The sequence below is a fragment of the Colossoma macropomum genome, unplaced genomic scaffold, assembly GCF_904425465.1.
Source record: "Colossoma macropomum unplaced genomic scaffold, Colossoma_macropomum, whole genome shotgun sequence".
NCBI lineage: Eukaryota > Metazoa > Chordata > Actinopteri > Characiformes > Serrasalmidae > Colossoma > Colossoma macropomum.
In genome coordinates, this window is record NW_023494803.1 from 29456287 (window position 1) to 29482283 (window position 25997).

A 25997-nucleotide genomic window follows, 5' to 3' on the forward strand; every position below is an offset into this window, starting at 1 on the left:
CATTTTATTCCACCATGATCCCTTCTCAGGAAAGACTGCCTGTTTAGTGTGACAGTGTATGTAATACAACACTATTGGATATTTATTTTTGCAGCAGTATAAATATCTCCCTGCTCTCAGCAGTAAGCACTAAACGGGCCATGATGGTGATAACCCTCAATTAATTCTCTGTTTCCTCTCTCCTGGATTTATTATTGTTCCGAGGGGCCAGGTGTAGCCCTGCCGAGTGGACCGTAATTGTGTTCATGCTACTTAGCTGAAGACCGCAGCAGTAATAAACCAAATTACACAATAAATCCTTCCCAGATGGCCTGCAAAACATTTCACACTGGCAGCGTGCACTCACAAGTGTGGAGTGTATTCCTCCCACACATCCACATATGAGCGCCAATAAACGTCTTATCTTTGAACACCTTGCACGTCTTTTTATTTTTTCTTTGTTTGATTTTGCTAAAGACCTGAGATGGTTCTTCTGGGCATGTTAGGCATATACAGTCATGTGTAAAAGTAAGTGCACCCCATAAAATGTTTCTCTTTTTTGATATATCAGTATTTCATCAATGTTATGTGTATAATGTTAGATACATTAGGTAATAGAACAAAAAAAAAAACAATGAAAATTTGACAATTTGATAATTTATTTAAAAAAAAATGAACTATCATTTTTGTCTGTTGAAAAATAATAATAGAAAATAATAATAATAACTTTATGCAGGCATTTTTTATAACTGTCTACCTGTTTTTGACATCTACTGGGATAAATTTTATGCAGAATTCTTTCAACTGTGTAATGTTTGGGGAGTTTCTTGCATGTGCAGCCCATTTCAGCACCCCCCCAGCAGCATTTCACTGGTATCCAGACTAGGCCGTTTCACAACTCTCCAATTTGTCCTTTTGAACCATTCCTTTGTGGATTTACTTCTATGTTTGGTATCATTATCCTGTTGGACAGTCAACTTCTTCAGCTTTCATTTTTTACAGGTGGTCTCATATTCACCTCAAGCACTTTCTGGTGTAAAAAAGAGTTCACAGTTGATTCTATGATTGGAAGTTGGCCAGGCCCTGAGGCAGCAAAGCAGCTCATAACATTTCCACCACCATGCTTTACAGTTGGTAGGAGGTTCTTCTGATCAAATGCTGGCTTTGTTTTTCACCAAACATGGCTTCTGGTACTGTGGCTAAACAACTCAACAGTCTTTGACTTGTCTGTTCATAGCACATTGTTTCAGAAGTCCTGGTCCTTGCCTGGATATTCATTAGCAAACTTCAGTCTTTGCCCCAATGTTCTTTTTAGGCAGCAAAGGTTCCTCCTGCCTCACCTTCCATGTAGGTCAAATTGGTGCAGCGTTTTTCTGTTGATAGATGCATGTGCTTTTACATCAACAGTGGCAAGAGCTACCTGTGGATCCTGTGATGAAATTCTGGGGTTCTTAGAGACATAGAGAATTTGCTGAGATAGCATGACCTGGACAAGTTGGCAGTGGTTTTACATCTTCTCTACTTTAACATGATCTTCCAGACAGCAGAATGATTAATTGCCAATATTTATGTACCCAGACTCATAGGCATCTACAGCTTTCTTTCTGAAGGCCTCAGAGAGCTCTTTTGATCTAGGCATGATGGTACCACACACTTTAATAGCAAAGAGCAAACCAGATCAGATATTTCTGGTCTTCCAAGATATTCTCTAATGGTGTTAGATCTAATCATTAGTACCTGATCGGTTCACCTGGTTTAAATTTGACACGTACTGATATATGTAGGGGTGCACTTACTTTTTCCATACAGGAAAATTGCACTACTGTTTATTTCAGTTATGTGAAATATGTTGTTAAATTTTTTTAACTTGTTAAATTATGTCATCTTTGTCTATCAGTACTGTTTAAATGAAGACTTGATATCTGCATCTCCAAATATGTTGAAAAAGTCTAAACTTTTCATGGGGTGATCTTCACATGACTGCATATATAATGAGCTTAACTGTAGCAGAAGTAAAACTTTCAAATGACAAGGTGATACAGTTGTGCACGTTAGAAGGAGGGAATGTTGGCACAGCACCTGAAGGGTTGTAGACAGTGTGATTGATTTAGACCCTGGTTCAACAGGAATACATTGGCAGAGAATATAGTTTAGGAGGAAAGAGATGAAGAGACGCGAAGAGGCGGTCTCTGAGGTGTCTGGGACAGGGTGTCCTCTTACATGTTTGAGTGTGTGTTGGCTCAGACCAATACACACACTCTGTTCCTCTGCTCATTCAGTATGTGAAGTCCATACACTTACAGTACCAGTAAGTTTGGACATACCAGAGTGTCATAATAATGTTTATAATGTACAGAGCAGAACTTCAAGGCCTCACTTGACAATTTCACATCAGCTTGCCAGTTCAAAATGCTTCTCTCGCTGCAGAACATGATACCTGTGTTTCCCAGTCGCATATTCATCTTTAGTTTGCGTTTTTGCGATGCTTTTAGTGTGTGCATAAAAGCATAAACTAGTGTGGTCCAGTTTGAGCTTTGTCTTGCCTGATAATAGTCAAATCTGGGGTTTTTAGTGCTTATTTGAAGCAAAAACCAATCATGTATTTGTGTCTCTCTGCTCAGTCATCTGGTTCGCACCTTCACTACAGATATACAAGAAATTCTGTAAAACACTGACGTTAAGTGTGAGATGCACTCTGTTTTAGAAATCTGTTAGAATTATGTTGTTTAATGTACGCCCAGCTGCAGAGAATGCGAGAAAAGTGCATCAAGAACGTCTCCGGTTTTGAGGGGGGAGCTACAAAATGCGGAATCTTTGTAGGGGTGCACCAGTATTGGATTTTCTGGCCCGATATCGATATCTGAAATCTTTCATGTACACAGAAATAGAGAAAAAACTTTTTTTCTGTAGAGTTACAAATGCAGTAAAATCAATAAAATGCAGATATTTCAGAACAGTAGCCCAGCGTTGCCTAAACATCCCACTCTTCCAGACTATAATAAATGCATTATCAAAAATTGCTGTGAAATATCAATCAAATCTAAACATCTGTCCGTGGCAGGTCATATTTGAGGTCAATTATCTGCCGATACCGATTCTGATTCATCACTTATCCTTACTGTTTTCATCACTGCATACTTCCTTATGTATTTATTTGTGGTTTCTGCAAAGTGGAAAGTTTTTAAAATAAACAGAAGCCTGTCATAAGTAGATGCGTCAGAACTTTTGACTGGTACTGCCTGTACATGAGCAGGCAGGGATAACAGGTAATCTGCTGCAGGGCTTCATACACACTGCTGTGACAGGACAAACGGAATCAGTTCTTTGTGACATGCATTTCACTTTTCTCAGAAAGGACTTACTGTACAGAGACAAGCAGTCATGATGACTGTCTCTGATGACTGACTCACTGTTTTCCCATGAAGCTTCTTTTTGATTGAGTTTATGAGCGTAGGAGTGTTCCCTTCCTAACCTTTGATTGTGTGATATTTCCAGTAGAACTGTAGAACTGACATTTAATAAAGCATCATCTAGTCTTGGATATTTGTCTGTGCAGTGTTCAGAGACTGTGAGTGGGATCCTCACAGTGACCCCTAGTGCTTTTGAGACACATTTCTCCATGAGAGATTGCTCCTCACTCAGTAAGAGCCAAAATGAGCCAGTCTCTTCACTTTAATTCCCTTTACCATCCAGACACAAGGCTGTATGTAGGGATGTAGGGACCCTTTTGCAGTTTTAGGGGTCCAAGCACATAGTGCTGTAATCCTGTATTTTTTTTATTTTTTAATAAAAACACACAACACAAATCCACTTGTTAAGTGTTTGTACTTCCTGCAGGCGCACTTCCGAAAAGTTCTTCGTGCGTAAAGAACATTGAGGAAATGTGAGAAGTCCTTTCTTGTAATGTGCGGAGGTAGAGCGCTGTTAATCCAGTCTGTGGCCTCCCCCAGAACTTGATTGACTGGTTGTAGAAGCTTGCTGTAGACGTCTGCTTCCCCCTGAAATCCAAACAGCACACTGAAAAGACTTCACTTTTTGCCTGACATGCCGCATGTGAAACAGAGTTCACTTGGCTGGTTCCTGTAACGCCAGGTGCAAAAGTTGGCAGGAGCTGCTTTCATAGGCACTTATTCTGCTGGACTTTCTCTGCTTCCAGACTTTCTATCAATCCCCTGGGCCTTGTGTTTTTGCTACGACAGCAATTTCATTATATGACTCTTTAAACATGGGCCACCGTTGTAAATTTGATTAGAGCATGTGAAAATGACCTGAGCCTGTGTTTCTAATGAATATATTTATGAGTCCATTGTACACATCAAATTAATTAGCAGTAGTCAGCTGGTAAAGTGAACTTCAGCGGGCTTATACAGTGTGCAGGTCTCCTTCTCAGGCCTGAAGAGGTCTATGGGGAAATAAGCAGTAAAAATGCTTGCTAATCTCTTTGGCCTTTACTGTTTTACAGCATTGTTTTTTTCGGTCAGTGGGATGTGCTGTGTTTTGAATGTGTTGGGGTTATTTGATTTGAGTTGGTTGGTGTGTTATTACTGGGGATATGCGATCAAAATTGGCAAATTATTGCTCCAAAGATATGACTGATAAACGACTAATTTATTATTTTTATTTTGTCCAATCTGTGTTGCAATTTTAGAACGTAAATAAATGAACTGACCACAAAAAACACCAAAAGAATTTTGTTTTATTTTTTTTTTAAGTTGCCATTTTGTATATGCTTTGGACTTAATGTATTAAAGGTAAAAGTGCAGGTAATGAAGAAAAAACATTTATTATTGATAAAATCTGCTTTCAGTACGATAAAACTGAGCTGATAAATAAAACTACTACATAAACTTAAAATTATTACAGTATGTAGGCTACAGTATGTGCCCTTGAAGTCTAACACCCTCGACAACAGAAAACAGCTGATCATTCAAAGAAGTGAATTCCATTATTTTGTAATTATGCTTTGCACATATACAGTGGTATCACCTGTAGTGGAGATGTTCTTGGGTATTGTACCCACTTCTGTTACTCGACATAAATAAAGATTATAAATGTTGTATAATTTCTCTCGTAGAAACTGTGAAATATTTGCACATATCCAACATTTTCACTGTTTAATCTGCGCTGACCAGCACAAGAGCGAACAAGGGAATTGTTATATGTTAGACTTTGACCGTTTGTTGTAGATCTGCTTTTGGCCTTTTTTTATTTTGGCCAAAAACGCATAATTTCAGTGGCTGAAATTTCTGTGCATCTCTGGTAAATAATGTGAGGCAGGTAAATGCACTGGGGTTCTATTTCAGTTCTGCTGCTACACCTGTACCAAAATGTTGTAGCATAGCTATGCATGACTCATTGTGCTAAATAGCCAGCTAGAGTTAGCATTTTATTTGAGTCATGTTATTTAAAGGCAGCTGAATTTCATTTAAGAATTTAAAATGCCAGTTTAGTCCGTTAAAGAGCAAATGTTACTGATGTTGTGCCTGCATCTAATATGAACTACTGGAAATGTACTAATATGTTTCATGAGCTCATTTACCCCACATTGGGTGATCCTTGGGTTTAGGATAAAACGTTTGATAAAAATCAAACAATAACATCTGGCTGTAAGGAAATCAGAATCAGGTATAAAAAATCATAATCAATGTGTCCCTAATTATTACTTGGTTAATTTGCTGGAATTTTTAGGTTTCTCCAAACTTTTGACTGGTACTGTACAGAAGTAAATCTTAGGGTCGGTGTTTATGTGACATCTTCTGCAGAATTTCAGTTTGTTAACTTGAAGACCTCGCAGCACAAACAAAATCCAGTTTGAGAAATCCAACACTTAATTTCACTAGATCAGAACACAGGACCAAATAAAGGAACTTTGAGCTGCAAAACTGTCCAGACGTGTTTTTGTTTATATACTCTGTTTGCTCGGTTACCTTTTTTATTACATTTAGTTGACTTTGCGATTTTGCGGATTTTGCTTTCCACCTAAGAACATGATGGGTGGTCTCAGTTAATGATGATCCAGATATATTTAGCTTTAGGGAATTTTTTTAGCCAGTTTAGAAATGCTAAGGGGCAGCTCCAGTGCTCAGGGTTGGTTTTAATGTAATAGAAGTCTATTCATCCCCATGGCCTGTGGTCTCTCTGGTTAGGAGCGCTGTGCCAGGCCCAGACTCAGACGCTGCACTGCAGCACCCTGAGCCCAGACGCGTGCGCCTCTGCGAGGGAACGTTCGCCGGATATTTGGAGTCTAAATGGTTTGGGTGGTGGAAGCACAGCTGTCACCTCTTGTCCAGGTGCTTGCACTGACATATATCAGAGGTTTTTTGAATGCCTAAGTCAATTAGTCTCTCACATAGAGAAGGGAGGATAGATTAGTGGGGTGTTTTGTTTAAATATGTAGTCTCGGTATAGTTTTCCATGGGGAGCGAGGATTTTTACAGTGTGCAGTCTCATCTTTCTTTGGAGTAAGTGGTTGCTCCATTGAAGTATTATTTTGTACACATCTAAAGCTTGGAGCTTGACCTACTGTAATTACTGTATCCACATTATCTCAGTTTTCATTTCTTATTTTGCTTGGTGTGGCTGTCTCATACACTGAGGCGGGTAGAGCAGCCCCTAACCATGCTCCTCAACGTCTACACTTAGATTTATTTATTTATCTGGGTAAAGCTAGGGTTTGGCTCTTGTCTCTTGGGTTATAGATTCTTCCAGTATCTCTTGGCACTTTGCGTCTCTTTGGCTCCTACTGTTTTCTCGTTTTGTAAGTCGCTCTGGATAATCTGGAGTATCTGCTAAATGTAAATGTAAAGTCTCGAGTAAAAGTTTTACTTAAATAATATAGTAAAATTACATTAACATGAAAACAATATTAAAATTAGCTTCCAAAAAACATCAATAAGAAACTTTTAGGTAAAAAAAAGACTACTCAAGTGCAGAGTTTCCTGTAAAACTGTAGTGAAACTTCTTAATACGTCAAGAGACTATCAGCGCAGGAACTGAAGTTTATCCTATTTTTGGTCTGTATTAAACCTCTAAAGTTCAAAAGTGAGGAACGTGAGAAACAGCAAAGCAGTCCAACAGAACTGAATGAGATCAGTTCCAAAAAAAAGAGTGAAACTGCTCACTCTTAAAATTAAAGGTGCCTAACAAACAAATGTCCAAGCCAGGAAACATTTTGGACCCTTTATTTTTAAGAGTGTTGTTTAAACTGAAGACATTCAGAAAAGTACAAATCCGTCAAAAAATCTAAATGTGACAAATTCATCCTGAAATTAACATATTCTTTTTTATTCATGTCCCTGCCCATATTAAGCATCATTAATCATATCAAATCAAGATTTTTGATTGAAGTGACTTTTGCCCACCTTAAAAATGTGTACTGAGTTTTGATTATGTCAGCGTGTGCTAGTGGGTGGGGAAAAAAATATTGACCAATAATATTAAGGTTCTCTAACCCTCCACTCATCATTGAGCGAAATGCTCAGTTAGCTCAGAGACACTCCCTGATACTGTTTCACTTGTAAATACATCACGGTACAGAAAAAAATACATTATTTTCAGTTCACGTTGACATATCTGATATATGATATATGAATGCTAAGCACTAACGTTACATCTATAACCTATAGCTAGCTAACGGCTGGACTGTGCTTCTGAAATTAAGTTCACACATGCTCCTGTTGTGATCTTTATCGGCACGGTCGTATTTGTGGACACACCAGTAAAGTACACTTGCGAGGAAACACTGTGAGCCTTGATACTAGGGAGATAGCTGACATAACACTAAGCTATCGTTGTATTCCTACAGTTAAGTGGATTGTTATCTATTGCATTCTCATAAATGAAGTTAATCGCTTACAGTACGATCTTGTAACAGGGGCTAACGCTAGTAGGAAACAGTGTCTAACTATGTTACAAACAACAGTGTAATAAACCTTCATAATAAGGACTGTTAACAAACTTAGAAAAGCTTAAATAACCTACTTGCTGGGAGTTTTTACTGGAACTACAAGGAGCTGTGGGACATCAGTCACTGTATGTGAGGGAGAGGAATGCGATACATGTACACATGCCGATAGCTCTGACTGGTACTTTGGCAGATCTGATGTCACCTGCACCAAATCTACTCCCACCAAACACACATCGAACAGAATAAACCGGCAGAAAATCTTCAAAAATCTTGCAACCGAAAAGATCAGCATCATTCTTTCTCTGCCAGTTCATTATAAAAATATTATAAAAACTATAGATAATGGAAGAACATCATGAAAATGAGTAGACAGGGACTTTAAGTACACAGAACTGAGTATAACTAGTTCCTATGATTAGTTTCCACCTCTGCTCATATCATATAATGCAGCTGTATTTGTATGATGCTGTTCTTACTCAAAGCCTTCCTTCTGCTCAGGTTAGTTTAGTTTCAGAATGCTGATGTGTGCTGTACACTCTGTGCCAGACAGATGGTCCAGCAGGTGTCTTTGGCTTGTCCACTGCTGTTTCAGTATGTTAGTCCTGTAGGGTAGGTCCTGTACTTCCCTGCTGCTCTGCTATCTCTTCGAGGTGAAAATGGGAAACACTTGTTTTATTTATCCGCTGGCCAGCTCTCAGGGACTCTCAGTTTCGCAAAACATTGATAATGTCTCCTTCCAAACAATGTCATTAAACCGCAAAGAACAAGCAAAACATTTAGTCTCTGCAAGCGCTCTCGGAATTCCCGTTCCTGTGATAATGAGGCCGCTTTGATATTTTCTACCTTAATTGTTTATGACTTTGTTTTGGTGCCTTTTTGTTATGATGTGAAACAAGTAGCTGAATGACTAGCGTCATACCTTCACAGCCGCTACGATAGCCACTAAAATGACTACAGGACTACAGGACTAATAGTGTATAAGCTGACCCAACAGGGTTGCGATAACATAGCCCAGACCGTGACACGTAACATACAGGCTAATTAGGTTTATGCTGAAAATGTAATGATGTTTTGAGTCATCAGGGCTGATTTTAGAGTAATTTTGTTTTCAAGAAGAACGGGCTTTCGCAGTTAAGTAATCTGTCTGGTAGGTGAGTTCTGAAAACATGAAAAGTCTTTGTTTTCAGCCTCTTTCAAAGGAAACTGTGTAATTGATCCTTACAAGGACGCTGTGACTGGAATACTCCCCTGTCTTCCTGTTACCTTTTCCAGTGTAATCAAATAATGGATTTCATTTCAAAACGCAGCAGTAGCAGCGCAGAGGAAATTATGTTCAGCAGGCTTGTTTATTTGACTTCTGCCATTCTGCTGCATGAAAGCGACTCCTTTTTCTCCTCCACTGTAATGTGACATGAACCAGCCCGCCGAGGCTAGTGTCACTTGAAAATGTGTAGTAATTAAAATTGAGCCCTCTAATTAGAGCCCAGCATTCCCCAAGCTTGAGACACGCTTCCACACTGGCATTGATTTCACAGCCTTGATGTTCTGGAGAGACATCTTCAGACCTTTTAGCTTACCACAGTGAGTTTGCATTTAGTGAAGTCTTTGGTCAAAACTCATTTCAAGCACATATTCATTAGCTGTGTTACAATTCTAGTGTTTTGTAGTTCGGGCTGATATTAGAATCATATCAGTACTGGCAGATATTTGCTTAAAAAATCGGCATTGGACAGATGTTTGGATTTGGCTGATATTTCGAACCGATGCTTGATGATGTATTTATTGTACTTCAGAAGAGCAGAATGTCGCTGAGCTAAAGCATCTGTACTTTATACATTTTACTGCATTTGTGACCTACATTTTATAAACATTTATGTGTTGATATTGTCAGGTTTGTGCATGAAAAATATTAGAAATCTGTTCCCAAATAGGTGAATTCCTAAATGTAGTCAAATGAAAATCTAGTTATCTATAAACTTCACTGGAAAAAAACACTTAAAATCAGCATGAATCAGAAATCATAGCACATTTTCTTTCCATAGTGTGACATATTTCTGAGTAAAACCTGATATTTGAGAGGGTCCTCAAGCTAGCTACATGTTTTGCTTGGTTAATATTATTTTTCCATGCCCACCTGTGTACGGTGATGTAATCCAATATCAGTAAACATTTTAGAGGAAAGGAAAAGTCGCTGCACTTCAAACAGACATTACAGAGCAAAAATTTGTCTTTTAAATGATACGATATTGTGAATCACACTTAATATGGCCAGGAACTAACAGGAACTAACAAGGTAAAAAAGGTCACTTTTGATTAAAGTTTGTTTTTAAAAGGATTGTCTTGTCATCATATATTTTTCTAACATTTATTTCCCCACTAAGAATAAAAAAAAATACTGCAGTATATTTTCTGTATACACACACATTTTACTTTATTTTTATGGTTAGTTAAAAGTACTTTCTTTGCATTTGCAAGAGGGTAAGATGACCATTTCAGACACCAGTGTTTGTCCTTCTGCTTCTGTCGACACTAAACTTTGGAATGGTTCCTATTGCGAAAGCTAAAACCACAATATCAAATTGGAGAAAAACACTCTGGGTCTTATGAATGCCTGTGTAGTGTGATAGCTGAGGCATCCCAGAAATGGTAAAACAGTCCTTCGCTGCTCAAGTAAACTGTCAACAGTGCCGGCTTCTGAGCTGCTGGAAATAGACCACAGAGATCGCAGTGTTCACTGAGTCTGAGAGCCATCCCAAACGAAATAACCCAGCCAACATCATTCAGTCTCACAGCTCAGGAGAGTTGCTTTCATCTGAGTGTAAAATTAGAGCAATTACTAAAATTCATCTGTTATTTTACAGAATCTGTTTGATGAGCAAGAGACTTCAAATGGTACGGAAAATAAAACTGGCGTTAAAAGAGCAGCGGAGGAAGAATGGGGATCGAGTTATTCCATTTATTTGGGATTCGGGTCAAATTTAGTCAGTGCTAATATAGTCTCAGGTTTATGTGAAACTGTATTGATTAAGTGAGGTCTAATAAATCCGTTTCTACTGAGTTTCACTTTTATACAGCTTTTTTCTTGGTCTGATATGTACTATGATGGGAAACTTTAGACGAGAAGGGAAAAATACATTCCATGCCCAACATGTTCAATGTTTTTCTTGCATTTTAGTTGTTGTTATTATTATTGTTGTTATTATTATTATTATTATTATTATTATTTACTGATATATACTTAGAATTTGTGTTGAATTACGTAGCAAAAAGTCATCATTCATGTTACTTGACCATTTTCAGCATCTTATTTCTTAAAAGTAAGCAGGCTGTTTTTGTGACAGTGCTTTTTAAGTCAGATATATGTAAATGATCTCTGTTCTCATTGGCCGGCCTTTCTTTTGCCTCGTTCAAACAGCAGTCTGAACTGAAACACTCCTTATAACTTCAGCATCAATGGGTGGGGCTAAACTGCTGTAGGCTGTCTAGGCGAATATATGTAGATGTGTTGTTTTTCATGAAAAAACAATGAATTTAAAACTTAACTTAGTTTCCATATATTGACTGTATGGACTGTGGAGTGAACAGCACATTTACAAGATGTTTCTTCACAATGCTTCTTGTTGCAATTTGAATGATCACCTTCATCTGAACGGTTCAGAAAAACTTATTTCACTTTTTTCCTCATAATATTCAGGTCTTATGAGGCCCTTAGTGCTGAATACTTGGAGCTAAAGGGTCAACATGTCATAGTATCCTTTGTAAATACTAATTACCCAAATAGCGCCTGATTCTGAGACACGTGGCTCTTTGGGTTCGGTTACCTTTGGCCAGTGCAGAGTGAAGGATGAGAGGTATACTTAAAGCCATTTTTGTCTACTAAAACTATTTCCCTGTTAAATGCTGGGACAGATATGGCAGCCAGTCTGTCAACATTGGTACGATGCCAGGCCAGAAAGAACTAAATGAAGCCTCCGAGCTCATTTAATTCAATGCTCCCCCTGTGAGTGCGTGTGTGGGGCCTATTTGTGCTCCAAACTCCACACACAGATCTACATCTGCAAGCAAACAGATTTTATGACCAACAAATGTTTACAGTCCTCCAAGAATTACTCTCATGTATTTCTAGATTTAGCCGATGCCAAGACATATTGAGTGTTTACATTTCAATTAATAACATACATCTTAGTTTTCTTTTGGAATAATTGTAGTCAGTTCCAGGAATATGTGACATTACACCACTCAAATAGAAAGTGATATGTGATGGAGCTTCAGTAGCTTCATTGCTTTCTGGAAGGAATAAATATTTCTTCATCGCAGGCTGATATCAGACGTTGTGGTCTGGGTTTTTGGCACAAGGAGTTCTTAATCTTAGCTGAATTTCATTTTGGCTTCTTTGGTTTACTTGCTGTTTGTTTTACTTCATACACTTAAAGGAGTTGAGAACCAGTGAATGAGTTTCATACAGAACAGTGAAGGGCTTCTTCAGTAATTCGGTGGTTAAGAACCGTACTTGACAAATTAGAAATGAACTGTGCAACGGTTTAAATTTATATTAATCTCTATTTAAAGCATTAGTGCTGATCTTAGCCTTACTGGGCCCTAATCAAAACGTGACTTGCCCCTCCAGCCCCTCCATGTAATGATAAGCTGAAGAATGACTGATGAGTTTGCCCTGTACCCTCTATCATGGACACAGCTTGGGTCTCAAAACTATGACAATTACACACCAGTAATATGTTATAGGTCTATAGAAAACTGTGTATATTTTTGCATATTTTGCACTTTTTATTTCTTATGTAATGCACTGCAGGGCGTTTGGGGCCATATCAGATTCACACGATGGTAGTGGATGGCTGTGAACTCTTTCAAAACTTTTAAGTCACTTGGTGACACTTGAATGAAACGAGGGACCAAGTGATGACTTACATGAGTAACACAACATGGAGTTGCCTGCATCTTGTTGTCTCATCTCACTTTCAGTGTCACATTTTTCAGCCCCCGATGGATAATGGTGCTTCAAAGCCATCCTGTCACGTCTGCCGCTACTGTGTCTTTATGGATGGCAGACAAATAACATATCTCGATGTTACACATGTCCAGTCACACCACCACTCATTGCTTAGGCCTACTGGAGTACTCTGTGCTCTTTAGAGATGTATTATAGGCTTATATAATGAATATGTATAAAATATATGACATCATTCTTGCCATGGGGGGGGTCCCCTGTCAGCTGGTGGAGGCACTGGGAAACTGACAGGAAGAACCAGCAAGGAAAAGCAAAAAAGTTTAATAACAGAAACAGAGCTGATCTATGCTTGGCATGAAATGGCCCCTCCCCGTCAAAGTAGGTGGTATTTGATGACATTGAGCAACACAACCTAGTACCACATGTGAGCGTTATAGAGCCTTACCTTATAGCTTACATTTTTCCTGATGATAATATAATTACCATGTAATTACCAACTGGGCAAGCTTCCAATATTACTTAATAATGGAAAGTGATTACTGCAAACATCCAGTGGTTTTCTGCATTCATTTGGTTGGAAAATATTGCCAAACTGGTGTGTTGGCGCCCTTAAACTCATCCATTTTACTTGGACGAGCTTGTCCATTTAACTTACAGAGTTAGTTGTATGTGCCTGCAAGAGAGGGCTGCACTGCTTCTCTTCTCACTGAAAAAGCAGAATCATATTTCTTTTCTTTGCATCAATGCAACACTGGTGTATAGGGACTGCATGGCCACTTCCCTTTGTAAATTCTGACCTCACGGTCAGTATAAAATGACCAGATGTTCAGAGTGATGCCACCTCTCATCTGCAAATAACTTTCCTTTTTCCATTTGCATGCATTTGTATTTTTGTTCTTTGTATCATAAATCACGTCTCAGCTCATTACCTGTACTAATGAGGTCCTACAAAATCCTTCTGGTGTAGAACAGATTTAAATGAGTGGTTTAACTTAACCCATGACCCTCTTTTCCTGCTGGAAGGTTAGGGTTAAAAATATCAGTAGGTTGACACTGTAGTCTTTCTGTAACCTCCCTTAATTCCAAAGAGTTCGTTTCATTCACTGATTTACATTTGGATAGCTATCATTTTCAGTTGAACGTGACAGTGATAGATGAGGTGTTTCTGCTCTTTTTGGCAACGGAATGAAACGGCTGCGTCGCCTCGATGGAGCATTCTTCATTCACTCTCACTGTCTGTCTTTTCTTGAGCTTGTAGAGATTGTTTCCATATGATTGCAACATCCCTATGTCCTTCTTATAGCCATAACCCAATAAAGAAGATGAATAAGGGCATTATATTCAGTAAAGTCTATGCAGTAGACCTTGACATATATTAACGACTTAATTGCCAAACCTCACCCACATAAGGAGGACTTGTGCTTAGATCAGATGTTTGCATAGCATCTTGTTCCTCTGTTGCTGCCACAGATTCATAGACGTTATTCAGAGATTTTACATGATGGTCTTGAGGCCAATGAAAATTTTAGAGTCTCTAACCCTTAAGTAGCAAAGATATCACTGAACAAAAACATGTTGCAATTTGCCAATAATTATTATAATAATCTTGCTCGTAGATCACTGAAGCAAGCAGAGGAATTGGGTCAAAATTGTTTTGAATTGATACCACATTTATTTTAATATTCATTTTAAATGTGAAGTCATTATTATGCATACAGTCTCCCCTCCCAGTTTAGCAGTTCAGTGCTTCCAAGCTAACAGATGCCTGCATGGGTAGCATTGTGCTGGGTGATGGGCGAGAGGGAAGGCCATCCTGCCCACCCAGAGAGAGCAAGGCCAGTTATGCCTTGGACTGCTAAGGACTGACCTCGCGATCTCCCTCTCGATCATCACTCGGAAACGTCTTACCATCTTGTAAAAAAACGCACATTTGCCACATTTTTGTCATTGAAAAATTGAAATTTGCAGAATTAAACAGAAAAAATTTGCAGACTCAAACTGTTCGATTCAGAACAGAAATTTATCGTAAAAGTAATTTATTGCATAACTCACTTACTTTTGAAATGTAATTGTATGTAATTACACAATCACACTTTCTATGTGTTATATGTAATTATGTAATTATATTTGGAAAGTATAGCCATAACTCTTGACTTCTAAGACATGTTCTCAAAATCAGGGAAAAGCTCAGTTATTTTATAAATACTCATCAACTGTTTTGATTATCTTTTGATGCCATATCAAGCATCAGTGTCTGTGGGCTCCCAGGGTGGGCACCTTGGTGGCACTGGCTTGCTGGATGACTGACACTTGTTTTTGAGTAACGCTCCTCTTTCCTTGTTGATTCCCGAAAGCAAGGACAGCCGTGCCGTCATATTTGAGCGCTGAGAAAGCAAAACAAATGTTAGCTCTCCCAAAATTGGCCAACGTTTATGAAGACCCCATGTGACTATGAAAGTGCTGGTCTCAAAATATGCGGTTTCTTATCAGGTCTCAAGGTTTTTAAACAGCAGATGCTATGACTCATTCACTCAACATGCACCGACTGGCAGAAAGTAGAATAAACATCTTAAGCGTGATCTTGTTGACTGCTGACTGGCGTTAAAACTTTTTCAGAAGCTGAAGAGTTCTTGTTTTTCTCTCTCTCTCTCTCTCTCCCTCTCCCTCCCTCTCTCCTTCCCTCCCTCCAGCTCCACCAGGCAGCTGAGGTGGCTCTCCTCCGAGGAGCTCGGGCCATTTCGCCAGAGGATATCATCTTCCTCATGAGGAAAGACAAGGTAAAAGAGCACAGACCTCGCACAGTATATTACCCAACAAATATACCTGATAGCTGGTGTTAATTTATGGCCTCTCAGCAATTGATAGTTGATTATTCCAGTAAGTTTGCAGTATCTTTGGAATCACTGGAATCACAGCTCTCTTACAATTAGGCCACTGTGCTCATATTTCAAAAATATGCACACTGCTGTCAAAAGTTTGGGAACACCTTTTCTTCTTTCCCCCATGTTTCACTTTAACGAGACCGGACGCTGAATCTCGGCTCCAAAGTGTGCAGCATAGCGCGAAAGCCCTGGTTCTCAACGACTGAGAACAGACAGCAGACAGCAGCTCACATAGCCCCGAGGTCTGGCCTCGCTAGCAGCGAACGAAAAAACACAGATTAAGACGAACATTTGCATTTGGAGGACTTATTCGCATTTATAAGCAGCGCGGTTGGTTAAATCTGCAACGAGAGTTAAAAAAAAAAAGCTGCGAAAATGAACTCGCTTCTCTGTCGTATTTTCTGGCGAATGAGAAGCGACCTCAGCTTCGTAAAACAGACGGACGCTGAGACATTTTACAAGAAACTCTTCTAGTTTTGAACAAAGGTTTTCTGGCGGAGATGGAAGGAAAGCGGCTATAGCTTAAAGCAGAGCGAAGTAAATCTGCGCTCTCGTTTATATTTTTAGCCCATACTACGACATTAACACATACTGGACATTAAATGTTGCGGCTCCCAAGGTGGTTTGACTCTGTTGAAAGGACAAAACGGCTCTTATTAACATTTGGGTTGTGACTCCTGATCTAGCTAACCTGGCTTTAATGCAGAGCCGGTCGGATTTCTCGCTCATCCGGTTGTTTTTGTTATGTGCCGCCACAGACTGTCCGGGCGCTGCACTTACCCACTTCCAAATTCCGCCTTTTGCGTTCCGTCAACTTTACGTTATAAATTAAATATTTAGAAAATCGATTTTTGACATTTGTGAATCGATTCAGAATCGTTCACGTCCGCATCGCGATGCATCTAAGAATCGAGTTTTTCCCGCACCCCTAATATTTACTATATTTGAACAAAAAGAGTACAAAGACAAGATATTTGATGTTTTGCCTTATCAAATTCATTGTTTTTTTGTAAAGATACATTCATTCTGAAATTGATACCTGCAACATATTCCAAAAAAAGTTGGGACGAGGGCATTTGTGTTAGTGGGTAACATACACATCTGTGAAAGCACCATTAATACTAATAACATGTGCTGCCTTTTAGATGCCGTCTTTTTCAGTGGGCCCTCATGCTTATTTCAACATGACAACACCAAGCAACATTCTGCACGTTACAACTGCATGGCTGCATAATCAGAGAGTGTGGGTGCTACACTTGCCTGACTGCAGTCCAGACCTGTCACCCACCAAAAACATATGTCTTATTAAGCTTAAAATACAACAACAAAGGACCCATATGGTTGCACAGTAGATGGCTTGTATAATGGATAAATGTCAAAACAATACGCTTTCCAAACTGTATCGGTTTGTATCTTAAATCCCTTAACAATTATTAAATACTGTTAAAGGAAAGATGATGTTGCACAGTTGTTAGCATGCTCCTGTCCCAACTTTCTTGGAATGTGTTGCAGGCATTAAATCTGAATTTTTTTTTTCTGTACCAAAACAATGAAGTGCGTAAGGTAAAACATAAAATGTTGTGTGTTTATAGCATTTTTCCATTTAATACACACCAAAGAGAATTTACTAATCACTACTTAGTTTTTATTAGCATTTCATATACTGTCCCAACTTTATTGGAATTGGGGTTGTACTTTGGGTATATTGCCCCATTCAGCTTCATTTTCATGATCATGTTTAACTTGATATAAAGAGCCTATTTTGCATAAAAAATGATTTGACAATTTGTTTTTTCCAAACTATTGTTAAAAGTGCTTATTTTAAATCTTTTAGACCTCAGTTGGTTTAAATATCTCAAAGTGCTGACATCACAACAAGGTGTGGAGTTTGGCATTTTTCCCAAAGTTTGTCGGTTGTCCTTTCATTTATCCTACTTTTGCAACAAGAAATCACATTCTGTAATTCTGTTTAATATGTCAAAACAAAATTCCACTGTTTAAATGTAAGTGTTTGGATGTGAGATGGGGCAGCATAATGGGAACCAGGGGTCACAATGACTGCAATACAAATATAGCCTTTTTGTTTACTATCTAAAGCAACCAGTAAACTTTACACGTCTTCTGAGTTTTAAAAAATAGTTTGAAATGTCTTTTAGGGCAAAACTTAATATCAAACCATCGTAAAACAATGTCTTGTTGTAATTTAATGTCACAAGGTAACTTTTAGATGCATTAAACGCTTCAGACGTCTGGTTCCTATCACCACCACTGGGAGCAATTCAAATTCAACCACTCTGAATGACTTTGTTTATATCTTAAACATTTAGTTATCCCGAAATTTTAAAAAGTTTGTGAAATTTCTGTTAAAGTTATACAAAACTGCTCCCAAACTTTTGTTCGACAGTGTTTTTGTCTTAGATCAACTTTTCACAGCCTCATACCTTTATTCTTTTCTTTTATCTCCTTTAGAAGAAATTGCGAAGACTCTTTAAGTACATGCAGTTTCGAGACTACAAGTCCAAATTAATGAAAACTGTAGACGATGAAGATCCACTGGACTCAGGTACAGTATAATCGTAAATTATTTCACACATCAAAATCCTGAATATCCTGCATTTTCGCTCGCATTGTTAATGACATTCTCCCTACATGAAGATGTTTTGAGACCTTTTCCTGTGCGCGAGCTGAATTTCACCATTCAGTCAGAGCTTTAAATGATGAAGGTGCACATAATGACTGGAGTCAGCCAAGGTAATTTCGTATGCCACAGTCAATCAGTAAGAGTCATTACCAGAATGCAGGCGGAAGCTTTGGCATGTCTCTGCTTTGCATAGCGTTCCACCGCTCCTCTGCTAGTTTCCTATCAGTATCATAGCGAAGTAAGAACGAGAGAGGAAAACCATCCGCAGTGGACGCTGCAGTCTCGTCTGCTGTCATGATGAGTATCATTAGGATCTTTGCTCCTCATCTGGCCTGTAACTTGAGAGAGGGAATAACGTTAAATGTGGCGTTCAGAGCGAGCAGTCCGCGCAGTCGATTGAGAAGGAGTCTGCATGTCTGTGCGCATGGATTCAAGACTTTTTTCCTTTTCCATGAGAAGCCTGATGGGCTGCTCTGTTTAATGTTTTGCTCCGCAGCGTTTGTTTTGCGCTCAAATTGGCTCTGAAAGTTTTGACGTTTCCCCAAATGACCCTCCTGCTGTCAGGAAAACTGGATTTGGAAATACATTCTTTTACCATCGCTTTTGTCTGAGCGTTTCCCATAAAAGCGTCAGGAGAGTATAGACTTTTTGTTAAGTAGGTTCTGGTGCCCTTCCCCCCCCATGCAAGGCCTGAGGGAAGCGCTGTGGCTGCTGCCACTTTCTCTGCTGTGGTGTGAGTGGTGGCATTGTTAAGGACGCAGCAGAAGTGTGGCTGAAGGCCGCCATGCTGGCTCTGACCACAGTGTCTCCAATCTGACCCTTACAGTAATTCCCCAAGCACTTAGAGTGTGGAAACCACCGCAAGGGCCCTAGAGCTTTAAACGCTGAATTGTAGCCGCAGTCTATCCAGTGTGCTAGCCATGACCCCTAAAATACAGCATAGCTGCAGGTAGAAAGCTACTGCTCGTCTTCTGTTCCTCTTTTCTTTTTCCGTCCAAGAGCAGCAGGACTTAGACTGCCTGTTTTGGGGGATTCACATGCGGATTCACAACAGCAGGTTGCGATTACAGAACTATTAAAAGATTATGGCTGGTCATGGCTGGCTATTTAACCTTCAGCATATGCTTGGATCATTTAAGGTAGCCTCTCAAGAAGATCCTTGACAGTGTCTTTGAAAGATTTTTATTTTTAACTATGCACTGTATTTAACACAAAGCAAACTAAAATGTCTAAAATGTCTCACGTGGATTTATCGCTTCGGTCATTTAAGATTGGCCCATTCATTTGCTTTACAAGCTTGTAGCGCCAAATTAAAATGGCATTCGTCTTCAGTGCTGACTTTTGTGGGCCATTGTTAGCGGATCAAAGATGATGTCTGTTATTTCCACGTGTTTATTTTGTTAGATTTGAATTCTCTGTTTCATCACTGCAGATTAGCTTTGTTTACCACTCACCCAAACCAAGATTTTCCAAGCTCTTTTATTCCTGTAAACACGCCACTGCATCAAATGGCAAATTTAGAATACATTAAAGCCAAAAATATAGAACTAATTACGTGCATCAGTATAGTTGTATCATTTGAAAGCGAGTTTATACAAAGTGGCATTTTTTAACGTTTTGATTGAATTGCCCGTTTACATAGGAAGTCCACAATTACGGTTCTGTTGGAGGCTAAGCTGTGCCAGCATCAGGGAACTGGAGCCCCATAAAAGTGCTGTTATTAAGGTGTCATGAGTTCTGTCTCCCTGATTAAACATTTTCTGGAGCTATTTATGTCATGTCAACCAGACATTACTTCACAAAGATGCATTTGATCACTGTGTTTCCTCTCATTTAATTAACATTTTCCTCCGTTGCGTTTTTCCCAGCACGGCGCTTTTGGTGATTTAATCGACGGCAGTTCTCCACATTTTGTCGAGTGAAAAGCAGTTTGTCATGATGGCACGTGCATGTGACTTTGCCCGCTGAACTAAAGCCAGGAAGTGAGCAATCTTTGGAAAGAAACATAATAATATTAAAATCCAACTCTTAATGTATTATTTGCAGTACTTTTTGTTTATTCAAAAAAAAAGAAGATATTTTAATGGCCTTGAACCTTCACTTCTCATTTCCCTTCTAATGATTGGCAGCGTATAGCACCTCACGGCTCTCTTCAAGACAGATTAAACCTCTAATAGGAAAAAAGGACTGTTTGGTCAGTGATGGAGTGATGTAATAGAAGTGGAGGAGTGTTATGTGCTCTGGCAGTTGAAGTTGCTACTGTGTGTATGTGTAGGTCCAGGCAAGGCAATGTTCTGGACATAATCCGGGTACAGAAGGAAGAATAAATGGCAGGGGGTGAGTGGGCTGCATCTTTGGACCCGTCCCATCATGGCTCAGGTGTAAACATGGCCAGCTGGCCTGCAGATGTGGGCAAGCAGAGAGTCAGCAAATGTGTGTGTGTGTGTGTGTGTGTATGCGTGCCCACTTCCAGACAAATACTCCAGCAGCAGTGTCAACAAAAGGCAGCGGCTGGCGCAGGACTTCCTGGGCTCCATCGACCAGACGGGGGAATTTTTGGCACTGCTGGAAGACGAGGAGATGGACGAAGTGAAGCAAGAGAGGATAGAGGTGAGTGGGAGGAAGAGTGCTGACCAGGCCTGAAACATGCAGGCCTGAGCCCACATACCGTACTGGTCAAAAGTCTGGAATCACTATTTAAAAGTCTGGAATCACAATTCAAAAGTGTGGAATCAGTGTTTTCAGTAAAATAAAACTAACTGGGTTACAGATGCATGTAGGCTGAAGATTCTAGTATGCCCTGTTTCAGATAATTAATACATCATTGTGGTTTTACCATTAACTCCCATTCAAATTTAAAAATTAAAAAAAAACTTTTTAAAGAAGTTTTTTCTTCTTTTCTGCAGTTACCCTTTTGGAAATATCATGTTTTGTCCTGACAGAGACAATGTGCAGTACTGTTCATAAGTTTGGAATCATCATTCACAAGTTTAGAATCGATGTTTTCAATATTAATTACTCCTCAGTTTGTTGAGAATACACATATAAAATAGTTCTAGTATGATGCTACAACTCTACAACTTTGTAGATATTACCTAATTAGTAGAGATCTATAATATTAATCTGAAAATATTAGATATTTCCAGTATGATGAACAGAGCTGTAGATGATTCCTTAATGATGGAGAATGCTGTAGATTGTTGTGAATGAAGTTACACAAAAATGAACATTCGGAACGTCTTGTATTTGAAAAGTGCTGAAAGCTCTATGTAGACAACTCATCAAGAAATGACAGTAAAAAGATTATTGCAGTATATTAATCTTTTTTTGCTGTTCCCAAAAAATAAAGCATCTTAAAATACTTATTGATGTCTAGGTTACAATATTCCAATCTACTCTCTATAAATTATTGTTAAATGAAATCAAAACAATTATTAATAGGACAGAAGAGGACAGAACTTTTGAATGGTGGTGTACATGCAAAAGTGCATTCATTCATTCATTTATTCATTCATTCATTCGTTCGTTCATTCATTCATTTATTCCTTCATTCATATATTGTGATGTGTCCAGAAAGATGACCAGGGATATAGATGAGTCTAAAATGACTGAGAAATATATAAAGCATTGATAATGAAGTACCTGGTATTTCTAAAGCTGTAATCAAATTTAGAGGCAACATATATATATATATATATATGTTGCCTCTAAATTACAAATAATAATTTAAATACAGATAATTACAGTTACAGTTAATTATTTAATATTTTTATTGCTTCCAAAATACTTGAAATATTAAGTAAAACATTAAATGTTTTGATGTTTTGTTTGTATTGTCTTAATCTTATTTATATAAGTTCTTATTGCATGTTGCATGCTTTGAACACTTCAGACCTGGGGGACCTGGGGGGAGAACACAGAGAGGATTATCATGTGGAGGGAGGAAGGGAGGGGTAGAGACATTGATATTTCTTGCGGTACAAGCGCGAGTACTATGGGGTATCTGTGTGATTAGAACCCAGGGTTTCTCATTAGGGAATAGGATCTCACTCAAACAAGGTGTTTAAACAAGTTAAATGCACTCTCTGACCACAGGAACACTTGATAGTCTGTCTGCACAGAAAAGGTAGTTAAAAATTTTCAGGTTCCAATGAAGACAAGCAGCCAGACCTCAAAGCCCCACCACTGAGGGCCTTCTCTGTTTTCGTTTTGTTCTCGTCCTCTAATAGACTTAGCATTTTAACAGATTTTCCAGTGCGATGCTAGAGCCATCGACTTTCCACTGCACAGAACCAGACATGCAAATGAGCCACTAAGTGAAACTGAGGAGGAGGAAGAAGAGAAAATGTAGCCTTGACTTGTCCACTGTCATTATCATGGGGGCTTTTTCAGATGTAACTTAACAAAAGAAGTCAGTAGAACAAATACTAAGAATCCAAATGTAGGACACAGGCAGTACTGCAGTGATCTGGAAGCTCATATGCCAAGCCCTCAACATCTCGCCTTCCCCAGCTCTCGCTTGGCTCAGCACTATTCTAGAGGAAAAAGTAAGGCAGCGTTCTATAACATCCGTTTGTTCTTACTCTGCCAATTGAAATAAAGGCCCATGGCTGAAAGATGTAATTAACGGGCTGAAGCAGGAACCATGGACATGTTCCGAAAAAAAAAAGCAGGGTGTGGGTGGGGGGTATCTCCACAAGACTTTATATGTCCCGTTTCAATTAAAACCAAGCCCGAGTCATTCTGGATGTGGCCCAGAAAGCCTGCGGTTTCCCCCAAACTTTGTTCCTACTGAGCATTTTAATGGGTGTGTTTTAGCTATCAGGATGATCTTTTGGGGATAAGGAACCGTATCCTTCTGGGCCTCCCACTTTGCTCAACTCATGAAGCCCCGTGGAGCAGTTTTATGGCTTACCCACAGTGCACCGAGCCGCTTTATCTGGTGGCCCCTGTGCACAGCACAAGCTGTATTGGAAATCGCTAGAAGCTCGACTCCAGAAGCTCACCTTCACATCCATATAAAAGCACAGAAGACAAAATGCTTACGTTTTTCTTTTGTTGAGATGAGCTTATTTTGACTGCATCTATACGTTTGATGCCCCAAACTTATTTACGTGGCTCTCTGCAGTTCTCCACTACTCCCTGAGAATTTTTGAATATAGTTTCTATTTACTGCAAATTACCCTTTTTCAAAGGCCTTCTGCTATATCCTCCATTTACTCTCCAAAGGTTTCTCAGTGATGTAAATATATTACAACACTTGTGTAAATACCATGGACATTATTTCACGGGATTTCCAAACCCACAGCTTATGGGTCAAACGCTTGGTGGATGTCCAGTCCTTTAAAAGCACATGTGTTCAGCCAGCGCTGCCATGCATCAGGTCAGACAGGGTTATAATTTAGCTGCTCGCTCATTCTCCTGATCAGACTGCGATGGCCTCTCTTTTGTCAGTGGTGTGTGGATTGTATTTCTTCAGGCAGACCATCAATCTTCTCAAGGACCCTCTAAGATCTCTTGACAATCTGTTATTTTCTTGGCCACGTTCAGATGGGAATGCTTAAAAGTCTCTTTGTCATGTTGTGTGGGATCCGCATTGTTTTGGCCTTAATGCCATGATGACAGCGAGTCTCCAGAGAATTCTATTCCGGGACTCCAGGGAAACGTATTTTTCAAATTCCGCAAGAAGTTTTGAACACTGAAAAGCCAATGTGAGCTTTCTCGCTTATACTTTCATGTGTTTGAACAAGCTTATTAGAACTTCCTTTTAACTCTCTGTGCGTAATTGCCCAAGTTTTATATGTTGTTTCTGTTTTCTCAGAGAACAAAGAACAATGTGATTCACAATTCATTTGCTTTTTCATTATGGCACTTTAAAAAATGCAGTTGTTTGTGCGAGCTTAAAAGCTTTCCTTTGGAATTTACCCAGAATTGCATGTTTATTTTCTTTGTAAAATTACCTAGCCTCATAAAAAGGGAAGGGGGGGGCTTTTGTCATAGTGATGTGAAGCTGTAATGGGTTTATGGAGTCCTTCCTTCCCTTGCTGTGTAGATTAACCGTGGAGCTTTATGATATTATTCTGTGGTCTCCTCCGAGCTGTAAGTAGCATCATGTGCCTTATTCAATCCTCTTCACTCTAAGACTGTTTTGGTAAGGCCCATTAAAAGCAGCCCAAGTGACTAACACCGGCAACATCCAGACCACTTCTGAACTCATGAGCTGAACCTCTTAATGCTGAAGCAGTGCCTGAGTAACTCTCAAGCACCCATAGAGGCGTTTGATTATGTTGAGTGCTGAATGAAAAAGTCCAAAAGGCCTTAAAGATACTGCTTATTGCTACTAATAGACCACCCTAGGTTGGCCCCTCACACACAGAAAAAGGGATTGAAATTTCTTTTCTCTCTCTCTCTCTCTCTCTCTTTTGTCACACTTTGACTTTTGCTTGATGTCCAAAATATATTTTGGGTCTTGGCCTATAGAAGTCTCAAGGCTACCAATAGTACAAATTGAGATTCTCTTTATCCAGACCACACTGGCACAAAATGAAAGAGTAGGCTGGCCAAATCAAATATTTGTCAATGTCCAATCATATAGCAGCGCTTCAGTTGTGGGTATGATCTGGCTATTAGCAGGTGGGTCAAAGTTTTGATTTAATCAACGGCTAAACATAGTATTCAAATGTAAAATCCCCCTGCCGCGCTTTTCAGTCAATAAGCCACAGTCATAACATTTCTCCTGTCTCTGGCTGACTGCTTGACAAGAGTTATTTAAGTTCAGTGGCTCCAGTCTCGTATCACTCTCAGCCCAATTTGGAGCCGAACGCAGACACCAAGGCTGCTGTGAATTCCCCCTCTGCACTGCAAACGAGCCCTCCGCTCGCCTCTTAACGACACTAATAGAAATCACAGTTCCAGCGCTGTGCGGCAGGCAGGGCGAGCGCCGGCGCTCAGCATCATTAATATGTATTTTCAAAGATGGAATTTCCAACGACTGCCAGCTAACTAAATAAAAAGGCTCCGGTTGGTTTGGGTGGGCTGAAAGTGATCTCGGCCGCCCCACTTCGGGCGCCGTGCCCCGAGCCGGGATGTCAGAGCATCCCGAGGCTGCGATGCCTCCCTCAGACCAGCCTGGAGAGCCAGTGCTCTGTGGAAGTAAAAAAAAAAAACATTAGCACACAGTTTGGAAGAGAGGGGGGGAAGCTATAAACCATATAAGCCCTTTTTTACAGCGCATACCCTGCTAGAAAGCTCAAATGGACTGTTTTGTGAATGGATGAAATTGGTCCAGGATGAGGAAATGTCTAATTACAGGTTCTGACCTGCAACTTAACACGTTCAGCTGTAAAGCTAAAGTGAAACCTGTTTGGGTGCTATTAAGAGGGTTCACTGCAGCTCAGTGCTCTCTTAAATGCGATGTAGACAGTAGACCTCTTGTCAGGAGAGTCCACTTTGCCACGCGTCTAAAAGACAAAATAGTGACTCTCTGGTGCTGTATTTTTAGGGAGTTTGATAGGACTCTTAAAGCATTGCCTCAGTGCAAGCATTGCCTCATGCTTTCTCAAAACCACAGTATCCCACCTGATTCCTCCAGATACCACAGCAGGCTGATGGAAGACATTATTA

The 25997-nt window shown here is 39.5% G+C and overlaps 1 protein-coding gene across 4 annotated transcripts in view; it reads left to right on the forward strand.

The window, feature by feature from the left end:
• Window positions 1–25997, forward strand: part of supt3h (SPT3 homolog, SAGA and STAGA complex component) — a 110503-nt gene that overhangs the window by 53490 nt on the left and 31016 nt on the right. For all 4 annotated transcript variants that reach the window (XM_036593343.1, XM_036593347.1, XM_036593345.1 and 1 more), the window contains 3 exons: window positions 15542–15628; window positions 18203–18296; window positions 20848–20984. In XM_036593343.1, the coding sequence (XP_036449236.1) occupies window positions 15542–15628; window positions 18203–18296; window positions 20848–20984 (318 nt within the window). The remainder of the gene's footprint in view (window positions 1–15541; window positions 15629–18202; window positions 18297–20847; window positions 20985–25997) is intronic.